The following is a 17,195-nucleotide window of genomic DNA, read 5'->3' as shown; positions in this document are numbered from 1 at the left end:
CCACTACAATGACAGATTAGGCCCCTCCATATACCTCCCATCTATCTCTCCTGCCAGTGGGACTGGAGTGGTGGTAGCTTGTGCTTCATCTTTGCCAATGCAGCCAATCCTGTTAATTGTGCATCTCTCCTGCCTGAGGCGGCATTGATTTCCCTTCTCCTTACTGCTCTTTTTCCATTCCCTTGTTCATCTGAAGCCCAAGAATCCCTGTAAATCCCAGACCAGCTGTTCCATGGAATTCCCTCGTCCTGTTCGGAAGTTAGATAGGAGAGGTAGGTTAGACATAATGCCTTGTTGCTGAGATCTCGGCGCTTCTCCTCACTGCTTCTCAGCTGATGCTAGTGTTGGCTAACATCCTACTCAGCTCTAGAGGACAGAGAGTGAGAGACAAAGAGTTTGCCCTAATACAGTATGCTTGAGTATGGAGTGACTAGATTGTGCACCTAGTTGCACCCTCACCTAAGAACAAGGACATCAAAATCAACACTGATTGATAATGTCATAATAACAACCCAGGACTTGAACCTATGGGTTCCACAGGACAAAATATAGATAATCCCCCTCATAGATAAGATGATAGCGATTTAGAATGTGCCATAGATACAAAGGCGGGGGTGGGTGGGTGCTAATAATTCTTTTTAACCTGCGTTTTGCACAATCAGATTGTAAATCAAACCTGCTTTGCCTGTGGCTACAGTACAGTAGCATTAGTCACACCACCATACCTACTGTATGTAACTGTTCAGATTTCTGTCTGCAACATCACACCCATGTCCACTCACACCCTACTGCGCTGTTACCTAGGTCGCTGGTAGGGGGGCTGTGCATTTGCCAGAATAAACAACATATGTTTTTAATTTACAAAATACACAAGCACTTCATCCTTGGCAAATCACAGTGCTATACTGCCTAATTGAATTCCATGGAAGCTCATTTCTATTCTCTCATGCTTGGCTATTCCAGGCACGGGTTGATACAGAGGATAGGAATAATAATGTGTCATAACAGCCAATGTTTGAGATTTGTTCCCTTACGAGATGTTTTGACCAAGAGTTAAGAGAAAGTTCTGACCAAGAATTGCAGAGAAAATTCTGACTAAGAACTAACATACAGTAGGTACATAGACATTTGATTGACTTTAAATTAGGGAGTACTTTTATCCTGTGTTTATATGAATGACAATTTCACCCTTCCCTCTGCTTGAATCAATAGATAAATGTCTTTTTAATGCAATATTTTGTATCAAAATTAGGGAAGACACATTTTCAATTATAGACTACATCAGATTTTAAAGTAGTGGCTGATAAAGGAGATTATTTGTAATTTAATTCAATCTGAAATTGGAATGTATATTTTTGACAAACAGAATTTGTATTTCGACTGCCTGTGGAAGACCACGTTTGTGTTCTAACAGTTATACCAGAATTTTGGCAATTTTACAGGGACTCAGGTCAATGTTTGGGTTATTTCTTGAATGTTTTCATCTACTTATTGCATGTTTGTCTAGGAAACTAATGCTTTGTCTTTGATTGAAGGAAGATACACATTTGTAGACTGTCACAAGGCTGAAATCTTGAAACTAAATCAACACTTGTCTTTCAGCATTCAGTTGTTGCTGTCTTCCGTTTGCGTGTACCTTCTATGCATTTAACAAGTATTCATCATAAAAGTGATATCAAATTCCTGGGCCTGGAAATAAACTTCAAACCACTGAGCTACAACAAACCCCAAGGTTGGAGAAAACCTCAACGGACCTCTCTCACTAAAACTTGCCATCTGTACTGGTACAAGAGCTGTCCATCTTTGACTAGCAACAATGCTAAAGTTATTCCCGCATCCTAAGTAACTAAAGTGGAAACTGGCTATTGTCCTTTGGCAACACTTTACATTACATAGGCATTGAACTTACTAGCCTGTTACAGTGTAATAGGCCGTTCCACAGATAGTTACATTGGTATGAGACGGGCCTATGTAAGGACAGGTGTAGCCAATGATTTTATAATTATGGTACTTTGCTTCACGGCCAGTTTATAGATTATATTTCAGAGCATTTATTCCACAGACCAAAATGTATTCCATCTGGTTGATAATTGTCTTTAAATCAAATTGATTTAATAATTTATGCCAGTCAGATAAGCAAAATACTGAACAATGATTGTACGTTTTTGTATGTTTTTATTTTACATTTTTAGCTGTTGTGATATTTCTAACCAACATTACAGATTAAGTTTAAAATAAGAAACACATTTCATTCTTAACTATTCCAAAAAGTATTTTAAATGTCATGAATGTTTGATTATTATGTGTATAAATACAAATGAGAATAAATACATTTAAATTGCGATGCAAAAGCTGTGATTTTAAAACACTGTAGCGTGTACAGTGATTCCTTTATCAATTTTATGGTACATGATATGTTCTGCAATCTTGCAGTTGTTGTTTTTCAGTTCTTGAGCATATGCTTTAATAAATACATTTTCTACGGTATACAAGGGAAGCCTAAGCAGTGCCTGCTGTATTATTCCAGTATCCTATATGTGAACTGTCTCTGTGTGGTTAGTATCAACATGATCCTACAGGGAAATGAAGTGGGTGACAGTACATACAGCATACCAATAGAATTCTGAGCCTGGGTCGATTGAAAGTGGATTTGCATAATGAGAATGGTTTTTGGGTGCATATAATTTTCCAACCGATGATACTCTGTGTGTGTGTGTGTTTTATTAATGCGCCCATCTGAAATTATTTGGCATGTAGTACCTGCAGGAAATCTGAACAACCATGATACCAATGGACAAAGGAACACTGTGACATCAGGTAATTAGCACGAAACGTTTTCATTTGGTAGAGGGAAGCGACAATGCCATCATTCATTTCAGTCCTTTCAATAGCTTTGGTATCTTAATGCTTGTACGGTCCTGAACTGTCTTTGTATACGATACTTTGTTGCATTAAATTACCCAAACGGAGCCGCATATTCTGTACTTTATAAATGCTCACATAATTGATTATCAACCATAGCTGTACCATGTATAGTCATTGTTCCAGCAATTTGTGTTATACAGCTAATTTGAACAATTACAAATCAAAACAGGCAGGAATATTAAATGTACACTGACTCACCCATTTGCTTAGGATAATGAGTTCCAGCCAGGTCTTGCTAATCGATCACAGAGGTGCAACACTGTGATTTCCTTACAGAGACTACAGGGTACTATTAGGTACTCTACACTGGTCGATACAGACTGCATGGTGAAATTCAAAGTCCTTCGACACCAACCGACCACACATCACCTGACGTCTGGCTTCATGTCCTGCTACAGACGTATACTGTACACCTGCCACCCGGAGACTTTCAAAGGATCGCTTTAACCCTAGAGGCACACATTAGTCTTTTTCGGGCCTCCAGAAACACAAACATATTTGACCTTTCTAAGGAGCCCTGGCCTGACACTTAGAAGGCCGCAGATGGAAGATTCTGCAGCATGCCAATGAACCATTAGGGAGAAGCCAGGGGAGCTCAAAATGACTTGGCCCAGTTTCAGACAGACTGAGGCAGTTGTGTGCATTTTACTCCATGGGCTGATGGGTAAGGAGCTGCTACTTTAACTTGAGCAGGCACACAGAGCAGGCACACAGGGACAAGAAGGTAAAGGTTGAATAAAGTACATGAGGCAAGATATTATTCAACTGGGGAAGGTCATAGACTAGATATATTAAGTAGGACACAAATAATACTAGTCCTTTAGATTGAACCCATCCAAGTTACAGGCTTTATGGCCATTCAATAAGTCCGACTAATCAAATCAGATAAAGTGGGCAGGAAAATTAAACGACTGCTATTTATTCCCCCGGAGACCAAGACGAAACATAATGGTTAGATAATTGACATCTGGCAGCAAAATATAACTTATAAAAATAGATACATTTAAAAACTGAACTGACTTTTAAGGCTGAGGATTGAAGGGTCACCTGTGTATTGCCCAGGGATACAAAATAATGGATGAACATCACACAGAGAATTTAGAATGACAGGGTTATTTATGCAATACTTGCAGTAGACATAATCCTGTTTTACATAACTCAGATTATGGAGCCTGCTTTCTGAGAACTCATAATGTGAGAAAGTCCAGTTTCAGCCTAGATACATTTCTGCTACTATCATACTAAAATGTATGGAGTACTCTCTGATTGTAGGACCACTAATATGTTAATATCCATGACTAATCAGTGATTATTTAAGGGAAAAAATTAGCCAACTGCGATCTTGACCCACTTAATTAAAATGTGATACTATTCTGAACCAAAACTTCTGGTTCAAGCTTCATGCATACTGTAATACTGAACATGGCTGGAGGAAAAAGCCTCTGCCATATTTGTCAGTGGATCACACTCTAGGGTTTCCACTTTGAGTCATATAAAATGCCCGTCCACCGTTCCAGCGACAGCAGCAAGCACTTGAAGGTTAAACCATACACACGGAGGAGGTATATAAAGCACCCGTGACCCATTTTCCTCCCCCGCTTCCCCATTTATCTAGTTCACCCCTAAAACAACATGGAGACGGTGGGTGAAGATATGTACGTGTGTGTGTATGTGGGGTGAGCTACTGGACAGACGAAACCATGTGGGCATATTGCTGCCCAGCGGCAGATGGGTGCACAGCAGGGTTGGCAGGGGCAGCGGTGGCCCTCCTCGACAGGTTACGTGCTCCTCATCAAGCGCCCTGGCCCCTGAAACCTGGCCTCTGACAACGGTCCCCCAGACCACACAAAGAGACAAAACTGTCAACAACAAACACAAACAAACCTCATCCACTACTAAACACACTGAGCTGGTATGACAATGTATACAAGGTTGAATTAGCTACACTGCTAAAACACATTGAACCTTCATACGAGGTTGAATTAGCTATGCTGCTAAAACATAAGGATGTTGTGATTCTAAATAGAACAACATTTTTTAGGGCTGTATATGACGTGATAAATTAAATAGTATCGTACACATTTTTGCTAACAATGTAGGTTTGATTCCTTCTGTTAAATGAGACGCTATGAAGCCTTGAAAGATCGCAAATAATGCCAATGTCAGACTGCATTAGAGACAGTGAGTTGGTGCATTCTTAAGGACTAAGGTATGGTGTCATCTGGTCCATGTGAAGTCCCAGGAGAAGAAAGTGCTGCTCTGCCCTTGAGCAAAGCACTTAACCTGCACAGCTTGTCCAGCTGTACAAACAGATCAGCTGTGCAGTCCACTCTGAATAAAGGAGGAATTACGGTAACAATGGACTGTAGTTATGTGATATATTTTATATTTCACTGAATTCAAGTCAACGGTGTCATTCTCAAACAAAAGTAACCCACATTACTGCCCATATTCAATATTTACTGAATGTTTGAACATCCCACCAATATTATGTATATTTTATGCCATAATGTGTCTTAAGGTGTACAGTACATATACACATTCCATTCCGTACCATACATATGAACAAATTCAAGTGACAAACGTTTCGATGGCGCTGATATGGAAATAGTTCACACGTTGGATTGAAGGAGTGAATGTTCTGCAGTATCATATGGCTAATGTCACAGTGTGTAGTGGCACTGTACAGCATGCAGACAATGTAATACCACCAAGGTTGATTTTTAGGAGTCTTAGTTTCCAGTGTATGGGCTACGGGGATGTTTGAACTGCTCACTGCTCCTTCTTCCCTGCTACTGTGAAGGTCAAAGCAAGGACTTTTCTCTCCCCGAGGGACTGCTGTCTCTCTCTGCTGTCTTGTTCCTCCAAAAGTCCAAACTGCCACCTGGGAATGACGACTATGAATACATGCAAGCCCAAAGAAGGACTTCCAGGCTTTTACGAATTAGGGTCCAAGAAACGCTTTCAGCATATCTAACGCTAGTCCAAGGCAACAATGAGGGAAATAGCATTGAGGTTGTCATGGAGACTGGCTGCAAAGACAGCTCGGGCTGCTTTCACAGCATACATCTGATTTGACTTGTCTGTTAGTGCATAGCAACATATTTTCCTCAGTGCAGACCATTCCCCCTTTGAAGGTTTGTTCATTTGAATGGCTAATCAAGTGTAAATACTTGTTTTTTCAATAAATGTATCTACAACGATCAATTATCTACACATTCATTTACATTTGATAGCCATTTATGCTGAACACTTTTCCCTCAAGCATTAATAGGTACAGTATTTTCATGGTATTCAGTTCTTCAAGTAACATTCAACAGAAAAGAAGCAGACAAGGGGAGCCCATTCAAATTAACAGAAAGCCCAGGAGACGACAAAAGACCCCAAACATCATCATCGACAGCTTCCCAAACCCCCATACACCTGATTAACGGTACAAGGTTAGTCTCCATTGACAGAACGTCTTTTAATTCAGAAGACAATGTGCATTCAACACTTTCAAATATTACGTATCAGTACTTCTGTATTGTGTTTCTTCTATACTGCAGAGGCGGCCTTAGCCTATTCGGTTCAATGACATATTTCTGCTCTATGAATGGGAGAGCTGAGTGTGCGTCATGTCAAGGCATTAGTATGCAATGAAGTTGCTGGTGTGGTAGGACTTGTTTTGGAGGTGCTCTGCTGCAGCCAAAGCAATGTCAGGAAGGCACTTATTCATCAAAGGGCAAACAACGCCAGAACGCAATGCCAATTCTCATTGCATTTAAGAAACACAGACCAATTTCACTGTCATCCTTAAACCAATGGACCATTTCTCTCTGCATCGATCCATGCACTTTAATCTCCGTCAAATGCTGAGTGTTATAGGCTTGCAAAGAAAAGGACAGAGAGAAAAGCAGAGGGGGACTGCAGCTTTCCCGAGACAGCAATCTTAACATGCTCGAAGTGGTGGAGCTCACATATAATACATTGATGAGCCGAATCCCTCTCTCTCTTTCTCTCTCCATCGCCACAGAGCAGAGCACCATGGTCCTTGGCAGGTCTGCGTTGCCATGGAAACCCTCACATTGCAGCAGGCTAGCTGGAGCGCGCTGGTTGAAAAGGAGAGCAGTACAGAGGGAGTCGGGGGAGAGGGAATCGCTGCAGTGATAGGGAGGGAGGAGGGAAGGGGGGGAAGAGAAGGAGGGGGTGGGTACAGCAGGCGAGATTGGTTCTCCAATGCATTACCCCCACAAGTCGCTCCCCTCACCCTCCCCCCAAATTTGCATCGGTTGGGGCGCGCAGGGCCCAATCCTGCTCTGTAGTCTGGACACGTTGTATCTAAACTTCAGACTGCATTCAATTATTCATCTGCTTTGCCAGACAGCACTTACTGTTCAAGCAACCTGCTGCGCCTATAGCAAAACTATCCCCATTAACCAATACATCAACGCATAGAGATAGACGAGAACATAGAGTTCTACTAGATTTCTGTTTCACATCCAGGTGCTTCACTTCAGGGCCTCATTGTCCCAGCTGTGACTTGGCCTGGTGACCCTATGGCTAATCCACTGAACAATAATGACCGTGTGCACAATGTGGAGGAAGACCCAAGCACCAGAATGATAGTGTCCATCTTGTTTTGTTGCTGGAGGACAACGACTGCTCTCCTCAAGTGGGTCAAATGGAAACGGACAAATAACCAGTCATGGTGAAACATGTTAGCCTGTGAGACGGCAAAGGTGAGTAGCGGTGGTGTAGGAGACACCCACAGAACAGGAGTCAATGTTCTGCTGTTTTCCTGTTGTGTAACCCACTAGCTAGGAGCCAAGTTATCTGCAACACCATACCTGAAGCAGATCCCAAACACACACACATTGCACGTATCTGTGAGAATACATAGACATCTCGCATAAGGTTTGATCCAACATCAAAGTTCTATGACCTCCATACCAGAGTTATAAAATAGCAGCTGTTGTCTTTGAGATACTCTCTGAGCATCAAGAACCAAGAAAGAATTCTGATGAGCAGAACTTCCATGCAAGTTTTGTATTATTATTCATGTACAAAATAAAATAATTTAAGAATTTAATTGGATATGTGGCCTATTCAACATTATTTTGTTCACGGCTCATAATTCACTCACAAAGCCACACGCAACTTTAAAAAATACAGTAAAGTGTCAGAAAAAAGAAGGAAATGCACAGCCTTGCAGTGTGTAAGTGAGGCATACATGCAGGGGGTTGTGTAGTGGGAGGAAAGTAGAGACATTGAATGGATAGCACCAGAGGTGTCTCTGAACTCATTAGAAAACAGGACCATACTCCAGTGCAGAGTAAGAGCAGGCTGAGAGGCAACCTACCGCATCTGTGTCCGGTGACGAGAGAAGAACCACAGCACCATCTGCCTGTGGAGCAAGAGTACTGCAGGACTGCAGCAGATTCAATAGTTAATGGCAACATTGAGGGTAAATTAACTACAATGAACAAAAATATCAATGCAACATGCAAAAATGTCAAAGGTTTTACTGAATTACAGTTCATATAAAGAAATCAGTCAATTGAAATGAATTCATTAGGCCCTAATCTATGGATTTCACATGACTGGGAATACAGATATGCACCTGTTGGTCACAGACACCTTTAAACAAAAGGTAAGGGGTGTGGATCAGAAAACCAGTCAGTATCAGGTGTGCCCACCATTTGCCTCATGCAGCGTGATACATCCCCTTTGCATAGAGTTGACCCGGCTGTTAATTGTGGCATGTGGAATGTTGTCCCACTTCTCAATAGCTGTGCGAAGATGCTGGATATTGGCGGATCCAGAGCATCCCAAACATGCCCAATGGGTGACATATCTGGTGAGTATGCAGACCATGGAAGAACTGGGACATTTTCAGCTTCCAGGAATTGTATACAGATCCTTGTGACATGGGGCTGTGCATTATCATGCTGAAACATGAGGTGATGGCAGCGGATGAATGGCACGACAATGGGCCTCAGGATCTCGTCGCGGTATCTCTGTGCATTCAAATTGCCATCGATAAAAGGCAATTATATTCGTTGTCTGTAGCTTATGCCTGCCCGTACCATAACACCACGCCACCATGGGGCACTCTGTTTATAACGTGGACATCAGCAAACCACTCGCCCACACACACTGCATGCCATCTGCCCGGTACAGTGGAAACCGTGATTCATCCGTAAAGAGCACTTCTCCAGTGTGCCAGTGGCCATTGAAGGTGAGCATTTGCCCACTGAAGTCAGTTACGACGTTTAACTGCAGTCAGGTCAAGACCCTGGTGAGGATGACGAGCATGCAGTTGAGCTTCTCTGAGACCGTTTCTGACAGTATGTGCAGAAATTCTTCGGTTGTGCAAACCCAGTTTCATCAGCTGTCCGGTTGGCTGGTCTCAGATGATTCCGCGGGTGAAGAAGCCGGATGTTGAGGTCCTGGGCTGGCGTGGTCTGCGGTTGGACATGATGCCAAATTCTCTAAATCAACGTTGAAAGCAGCTTTTAGTAGACATGAACATTCAATTCCAGCAGTCAGCATGCCAATTGCACACTCACTCAATACTTGCGAAATCTGTGGCATTGTGTTGTGTGACTAAACTGCACATTTGAGAGGCCTTTTATTGTCCCCAGCACAAGCTGCTCCTGTGTAATGATAATGCTGTTTAATCAGCTTCTTGATATTCCATACTTGTCAGGCGGATAATCTTGGCAAAGGAGAAATGCTCACTAACAGGGATGTAAACAAATTTGGGCACAAAATGAGAAAAATGTGCTTTTTGTGCGTATGGATAATGTCGGGGATCTTTCATTTCAGCTCATGAAACATGGGACCAACACTTTACATGTTGCGTTTATATTTTTGTTCAGTGTGAATAAAGGGGCACAAGTCTGAACACTGGTATGTGTTACTGTCTAGGTTTTATTAGACAATAACATTTCCCCAAAAAAAATCCAAATGACAGTACAGTAGCATAATAATTATTTGTTGAAGTGCTTAATTGAATAATACAATTATATCATAGCATAACTTCACAAAACCAGATGACGGTAAAAACAACAGACTCGTCATCGTCACGCTAGTTTTTCTTTATCTTTTTATTTTTTCCAGAATTACATTTACATTTAAGTCATTTAGCAGACGCTCTTATCCAGAGCGACTTACAAATTGGTGCATTCACCTTATGACATCCAGTGGAACAACCACTTTACAATAGTGCATCTAAATCTTTTAAGGGGGGGGGGGGGGGGTCAGAAGGATTACTTTATCCTATCCTAGGTATTCCTTGAAGAGGTGGGGTTTCAGGTGTCTCCGGAAGGTGGTGATTGACTCCGCTGTCCTGGCGTCGTGAGGGAGTTTGTTCCACCATTGGGGTGCCAGAGCAGCGAACAGTTTTGACTGGGCTGAGCGGGAACTGTACTTCCTCAGTGGTAGGGAGGCGAGCAGGCCAGAGGTGGATGAACGCAGTGCCCTTGTTTGGGTGTAGGGCCTGATCAGAGCCTGAAGGTACTGAGGTGCCGTTCCCCTCACAGCTCCGTAGGCAAGCACCATGGTCTTGTAGCGGATGCGAGCTTCAACTGGAAGCCAGTGGAGAGAGCGGAGGAGCGGGGTGACGTGAGAGAACTTGGGAAGGTTGAACACCAGACGGGCTGCGGCGTTCTGGATGAGTTGTAGGGGTTTAATGGCACAGGCAGGGAGCCCAGCCAACAGCGAGTTGCAGTAATCCAGACGGGAGATGACAAGTGCCTGGATTAGGACCTGCGCCGCTTCCTGTGTGAGGCAGGGTCGTACTCTGCGGCGTGCCCCCGGGGCTCCGCCAGCGCTTCCAGCCTTTCGGAATCTTCAACGTCACCATAGGAACTGTCCATTGGTTCAACTTTTACTTCCACCTCTTGTTTAATTACATTAAAAGACGAATCTACAGTACCCTCTGCCTCTCCTCTGTCCTTATCCTTCTTTGTCTTCTTCCTCCTCCTCCTCTTCTCCTATGAGAGTTCAGCTTCCTGCCCAGGAAGTTCATAGGACTCCTCTGGGCTCATGTCTAGCAGCTCCTCCCTGACCACCTCCTCCTCCTCAGTCTTTATAAAAGTTTGTCTTTCCTCTTCTTGCTCTTCCTCTCCTCCCCCGGGTCCAGTGTGACCCTGAGAGGCATCTCTCGTGAAGACGGCAGCGGAGTATCCGGTGTATCCGCCATCAGTCTGGAGAGGGTGGGGGTCCTGCTTCCGAAAGGCTGGAAGCGCTGGCGGAGCCCCGGGGGCACGGTGGGGGCCGGGGTGGCTGGGATGGCTATGGTGGTCTGGTTGGTGCTGCAGTCGCCGTAGCTCTCACAGATGTTGAGGAGGCCGCCGCAGACCACCGAGTCGAGCCTCTGGCGGGTGGCTGGTGAGGAGGTGGAGGTCCGCGGCACCAGAGGGCCCACCCAGCACGCTGTAGATCTGCCCGGCATTCCCACCACTGCCACGTGCCTGCTGGGCAGGGGCCTGCATGGTCTGCAGCCCAGACAGAGGCATCTTCAGACTGCTGAAACTGGGAGGGGGGAGAGAGAGATGACAGTCAGACAGTGTGCTAAGAGGCACACCAGATGTAGACAATGTGGGTGTAAAGCAATGGAAGTGGACAGTGACTCACTTCTAATAACAGACAGAGAAATGCTGAGGACTTTGTTAGATATTTCCCCGTCTGTTATTAGAAGTGAATCATGCCGCTTCTATGATAATTCAAATAAATGGAAAGAGGGGTTGCCTATCTGTCCGGGTTGAAACCGCTGGGAGCTTTGATTAGCCATAATTCTGTGTTGTCATCACGAAGCCTTTCGATGAGGGTACTGGCACAGGGTTTGTGAGCAAATGCCACAAAATCAGATGGACACTGATACCTTGAAGCTGAGGGGAGAGACATAGTTATTGTTGTTAGCTAGATAGCTAGCTAAGTGAACATACTCTGTGTGTGTTTTGGAAATCAGCATTGAATGCACAATGCTGTCTGCCCATTACAGCATTTCACGTTTGATTCCTAACAGGATTTACTAGATATCTGGCAGTCAGCTTTGATGGGGTTGATTGGAGTGGCTAACATTAGCTAAATTAGCTAGTTAAGCTAGAAAAAAACTTACCCTGCTTTCTCCGTTTTTGCGGAACCTCCTCCGTGTCACTTGAAACATCGCTTGATGAAGATACCTCTTTTGGCATGATCTCGGAGTACTGATAAATGGCTACATTTTACTTAGTCTAACTAAAAGCACATGTCTGCATCAACATGTTTTGTTACAAAAAAATATATAGTACCTTTGACCTGGATACACTAAAGCTAGCTCGGTTCGCGATGATCTGGGCTGCGCGAGATGCGCATATCGGTACCTTTGTAAATATATCTTATTTTACATAGAGTGTTGATTAATATAAACCATGGTCTGTGTGCAGTCTATATTCGCTTTTTAGACGCAACTGATGCTGGTCACGAAGCACATACTCACGAAGGCCCTCCGGAACGAAAACAACAAATCCCAGAATGCACCATTAGCACGGCGTTGTGTAAGTTCCAGCAAAGACAGTCTTCTAGTATAAACACTCATGTGCACAGGCGGCCGAAATGGAGTAAACACAACTTTTTGTGTGTTTAATACAGAAAGTGTATCATATTTGTTAAGGTATTTGAGAAGTAACAGAAGCGGCGATTATTTCTGACCTATTGAAACCTAACGTTGCATCTGTTTAATCAGGACCTCAGAAAGCAAGAAAGATATAAAAGGGCCTATCAAATATGTCCTCCTCCCAGTCATATTCAAGGCGGCAGTGGTGTTGCTACCTTTGCGATTTGCCTAAGATGCCATGGGCTATGATCTGGGACTTTAGCGAGACTGTCTGCCGAGGCTGTGTGAATTATGAAGGTACGGACCGTATTGAATTCCTCATAGAGACTGCAAGGCAGTTGAAAATAACTCATGTTATGCAGGATGACAGGTCCCCGTGTCCCCAGCCCACTAAACATGGCCCAGGTGGGAGAGATGGACCTATGGAGGGTGGCAGGCCACTTCCTGAATGCTTTGAAAGGGGAAGAGGGGACTACGGAGCCCCAGCACGGATCCCCAACGGTCTGCACAGAATAGATGACGGGGGCCCACAACAAGAACTCAGTGGACAGAGCCCTAACAACGCCAGACGACCCATGGTGTGTACCGTTCCGCCCAATTTAATGACACATGGCCGTGTGGGGGCTCCGCACGGGTTGCTAGCAGCTGTGCCCGGTTTAAATGCCAGAGTCGGGGGAACCCCCCTCACCCTCTCTGCCTCCATGCTGAACGAGATCACCAAGAGGCAGCTGAGCATGGGCATGGGTGTGGCCTCCTTCCTGAGCCCTGAGTTTGAGAAGGAGCTGAGGGAGAAGCAGAGGAACGCAGAGGCTCTGGCCGAGCTGTTGGAGAGTGTACGGAACCGAGCAGACGACTGGGCCGGCCGACCCAAGGCTGTACGAGGGGCCCTGCTCACCCTCTCCGGCTGTACCCCCTTCAACGTGCGCTTCAAGAAGGACCACAGCCTGGTGGGGCGGATCTTTGCCTTCGATGCCAAGCTGACGCTGGACTTTGAGCTGAAGATCTTTGCGGAGTACCCGTGCGGCTCGGGGAACATGTTCTCCAGCCTGGCGGCGCTGGTCAAGCAGATGTTCCACGACAGCCAGAGAGACTCTGGGAGCAAGGTGGTCAACTCGGGCCTGAAGTATGTGGAGTACGAGAAAAGGCATGGCGCGGGGGACTGGCGACTGCTCTCTGAGCTGCTGAGTGATGCGGTACGGGCCTTTAAGGACACCCCCGGCCCTGACGTTCTCCCCCAGCCCTACCTGGACGCCAGCTGCTCCATGCTGCCCACAGCGCTGTGTCACATGTCCCGCTCGGCACCGCCAGTCCACGGGCGCCGGAGGAAGGCTTCCCCAGAGCCCCAGGGTGGAGAGGTGGTGACCACAGAGGAGCAGCTCCGGCAGCATTGGCCCATGGGGATGTACCCGGGAATGGCTATCCACCTAGCTGCCTCCTCCTTCCCCAGCGCTAGCCAGCCACCTCCTCACCAGGAGGGCTCAGCCTCCCATTCCCACAGCAGCGATCCCTCCCCCATCACAGCACTGATGAGCGTGGCTGACAACGCAGGTGCAGCCGCCGGCCAGTCACCCAGAGAGGCCCCTAGCAGCAGCAGTAGTGGTGGAGGCCTGGGCCACTCCTCCTTGGCAGTGAGACAGAGCAGCAGCAGCCCCATGGCAGCGTGCCCTGCGGGGCAGCAGCGGCGCCTGGCCTCCAGGAATGGGGAACCCCAGGGAGCCAGCAACTCTGCAGGGGGAACCACAGCAGCTCTCCCTCTGGCTGGGGCCTCGGACCAGGGAGCAGGGGACCCCTCCAGCTCCTCTGGTCCCCCTCTCTGCTGCACCATCTGCCACGAGCGCTTGGAAGACACTCACTTTGTCCAGTGCCCCTCGGTTGCGGCCCATAAGTTCTGCTTCCCATGCACCAGAGACTTCATCCGGAGCCGGGGGGCCGGCAGCGAGGTGTTCTGCCCCAGTGGAGAGAGGTGTCCCCTGGTAGGCTCCAACGTGCCCTGGGCCTTCATGCAGGGAGAGATCGTTACCATCCTGGCTGGAGATGTCAAGGTGAAGAAGGAGCGCGACCCCTAAATCCTCTGGGACAGCTGACTGTAAGATGCAATTTCACTACATCTTGGTTTCCTTTGAGTTTGTTGTCTTGGAATCAGTCTTTAGGCCAAAGTATTCTCTATGTAGCTAGGCCATAGGCTAATGTAGTGTTTGTGACATGCTTATAGGTAATATATCCTATTCTTTATGATACAGTATAATATAAGATATGTAGCCTAAATTGTCACTGAATATGGTCAGCCTACCATTTATTCATCTGTTTGTTTGTGTGATGTCTGTCTGGACAGAAGGCTGTTGACACCTGAGTGGAGCTGCAGACAGATAACGACAATCTCAACAGGTTGTCCCCACCTCACAGCCAATCACCACAGCAATCCGCCAGGTTCTCCCCACCTCACAGCCAATCACCACAGCAATCCGCCAGGTTCTCCCCAACTCACAGCCAATCATCATACACCTCCACCTGCATGGGGCAGGCTTTACACTACCACATCACTGTCTGGTTGGTTAGGGGGTGACGATACCCCCAGCCCCAGCTCACCTCTAATACCTAATTCACCCCTTTGTCCCTCAAACATCAACTTATCTACATTAGTATTGGTCACTAGTATTAGTCACTGACTTTATAAACCAGTGGACCATGGTTGAGAAGTATGAACTTCGTCTAGCCTCTGTTCTAGGTGATTTTAGGGCTGCTGTTTTCTGTTTCTTGAACATCTTTCTAACAGATATCCGAGTGGCAATGTGAACGAGTGATGACGTCACGAAATGTTACAGCAACATACAGACTAGAACTGTTTTTGTTTTACGTCACATTTGCGCTTTACGTAAAAAACTGACGCTGACTGTCACAGAGCGAATTGTTTGCTCTTTGTTGAAACCTCAAACCAGCAGCAGTTAATGTCGCGCCATCGATTTTATAAGACCGTAGCGGGGACTTTCAGTGCTACGCGACACAGTAACATGGCTTTCACAGTGCCCAACAAAGGTGCTTTATCCCGCATGTATGAAATGGGATGGATACCTCTATTTTATACTGAATGTAGAATGCAAGACAATCTTTCTCCATGGTAATAGATGTGCAATCTATAGTTTTGAGACAACACAGCTTGTGGTGTGTACCACTAAGTAGCCTAAACACATACATAGAAACCAAAGATTCATGCTAATGTAAATGTACAGTGCCTATAGAAGGTCTACACCACCTTGAACTTTTTTCAAATGTTGTTTGCGTTACAAAGTAGGATTGTAATAGATTTAATTGTAATTTCTTTTGCCATTGATCTACAGAAAATACTCCATAATGTCAAAGTGAAGAAAACAAAATGTGTTTACAAATAAAATAACTAAAATATTGTCGTTGTATAAAAAAATAAAAAAAAATAATAAAAGTATAAGTATTCACCCTTTTTTTGTTTAGGCAAGCCTAAATTAGTTCAGAAGCTTGACCCAGGCAAAGACTGGGGAGGTTTTCAGGAAGAAACTAAATGTGATGGAGCTAAGCACGGGCAAAATCCTCGAGGAAATCTGCTTCAGTCTGCTTGTACACCAGACACTGGGAGAGGAATTCACCTTTTCAGAAAGACAATAACCTACAACACAAAGCCAAATCCCCACTGGAGTTGCTTACCAAGAAGACAGTGAATGTGACCAAGTTGCAGTTTTGACTTAAATCTGCTTGAAAATCTACGGCAATACTTGAAAATTGCTGTCTAGCCATGATCCCCAACACCTTGACAGGGCTTGAAGAATCTTTTTTTTAAATCTTCTACTTTGACATTACGGAGTATTTTGTGTAGATTGTTGATGAAAAATGACAATGAAATCAATTTCAATCCCACTTTGTAACGCAACAAAATGTGGAAAATGTTCAAGGGGGTGTAGACTTTCTGTAAGTACTGTATATTTCAAAACTATTCTTATCATTTATGTGTTAAATGTCTTTATTATTTCAGTATGTGCCAGGGAAATAGTGGGTGAAATGGTTCTTGTTAAGATAGTTATAGGTTCTGTTAACTGAAGTGGTAGAGGGTGTAGAGATTAAACTAATATTGTGTACTTTATGATGTTTAATTTAAAGGAATGTACTATTCATGTAAAGTCAAAGGTTTTTTCTATATTGACTGAGATTCAAGGTTTGTTTCACGTGATCCTCATGAAATTAGGATTTTTTTTTAAATAACTTCTATCATATCCCAATTTAATGCTCTGTTTTACCCATGAACTTAACTATTTTAATTGTTTAAAAGATAATATATACATGTATATCAAAATACTTCCCTGTCAGGTTTTCCTTAACCTTTAATGTTTGTCACCAAAAATAATATATGAATTTAATGATCAATTTGCAAAGCTGCTGCCAATCAATACCCTAGCATGTGCATGTGTTAATATGAAATTCAATTAGGACAATGCATCAAGCCATTGCTGATCACATGGGCATGAATGTATACTGTACAAACATACGTATTGTACACTAGTGGTTGTATCTGAAAGTGTATTTAGTACTAAAATTAGGCCTAGGCCTATTACTTATCTAAAATAGGATACTGTAATTCAAATGTAGCCCATACAACAAAAAAAGAATTTCCCACAAAAGCACTGATATGTTCATGCAACTTTCCTCAAGTGCCTTTAATGGC

The 17,195-nt window shown here is 44.5% G+C and overlaps 1 protein-coding gene across 2 annotated transcripts; it reads left to right on the top strand.

Annotated features, from left to right (window-relative positions):
- The first annotated feature begins 12,546 nt into the window (after positions 1-12,546).
- LOC139547757 (interferon regulatory factor 2-binding protein 1-like) lies at positions 12,547-17,125 on the top strand. 2 transcript variants are annotated; one of them, XM_071356808.1, is made up of 2 exons: positions 12,547-14,594; positions 14,844-17,125. In XM_071356808.1, exon 1 carries the CDS (start codon positions 12,679-12,681, stop codon positions 14,572-14,574), a length of 1,896 nt encoding a protein of 631 aa, XP_071212909.1. In that variant the 5' UTR covers positions 12,547-12,678; the 3' UTR covers positions 14,575-14,594; positions 14,844-17,125. The 2 variants fall into 2 exon arrangements, with proteins under 2 accessions (XP_071212909.1, XP_071212908.1); XM_071356807.1 differs by having other exon boundaries at positions 14,841-14,977.
- Positions 17,126-17,195: the final 70 nt, after the last annotated feature.

The sequence above is a fragment of the Salvelinus alpinus genome, chromosome 21 (genome assembly GCF_045679555.1).
Source record: "Salvelinus alpinus chromosome 21, SLU_Salpinus.1, whole genome shotgun sequence".
NCBI lineage: Eukaryota > Metazoa > Chordata > Actinopteri > Salmoniformes > Salmonidae > Salvelinus > Salvelinus alpinus.
Note: the sequence above shows the minus strand (reverse complement) of the source record. Positions and strands in the feature narration are given on the sequence as shown.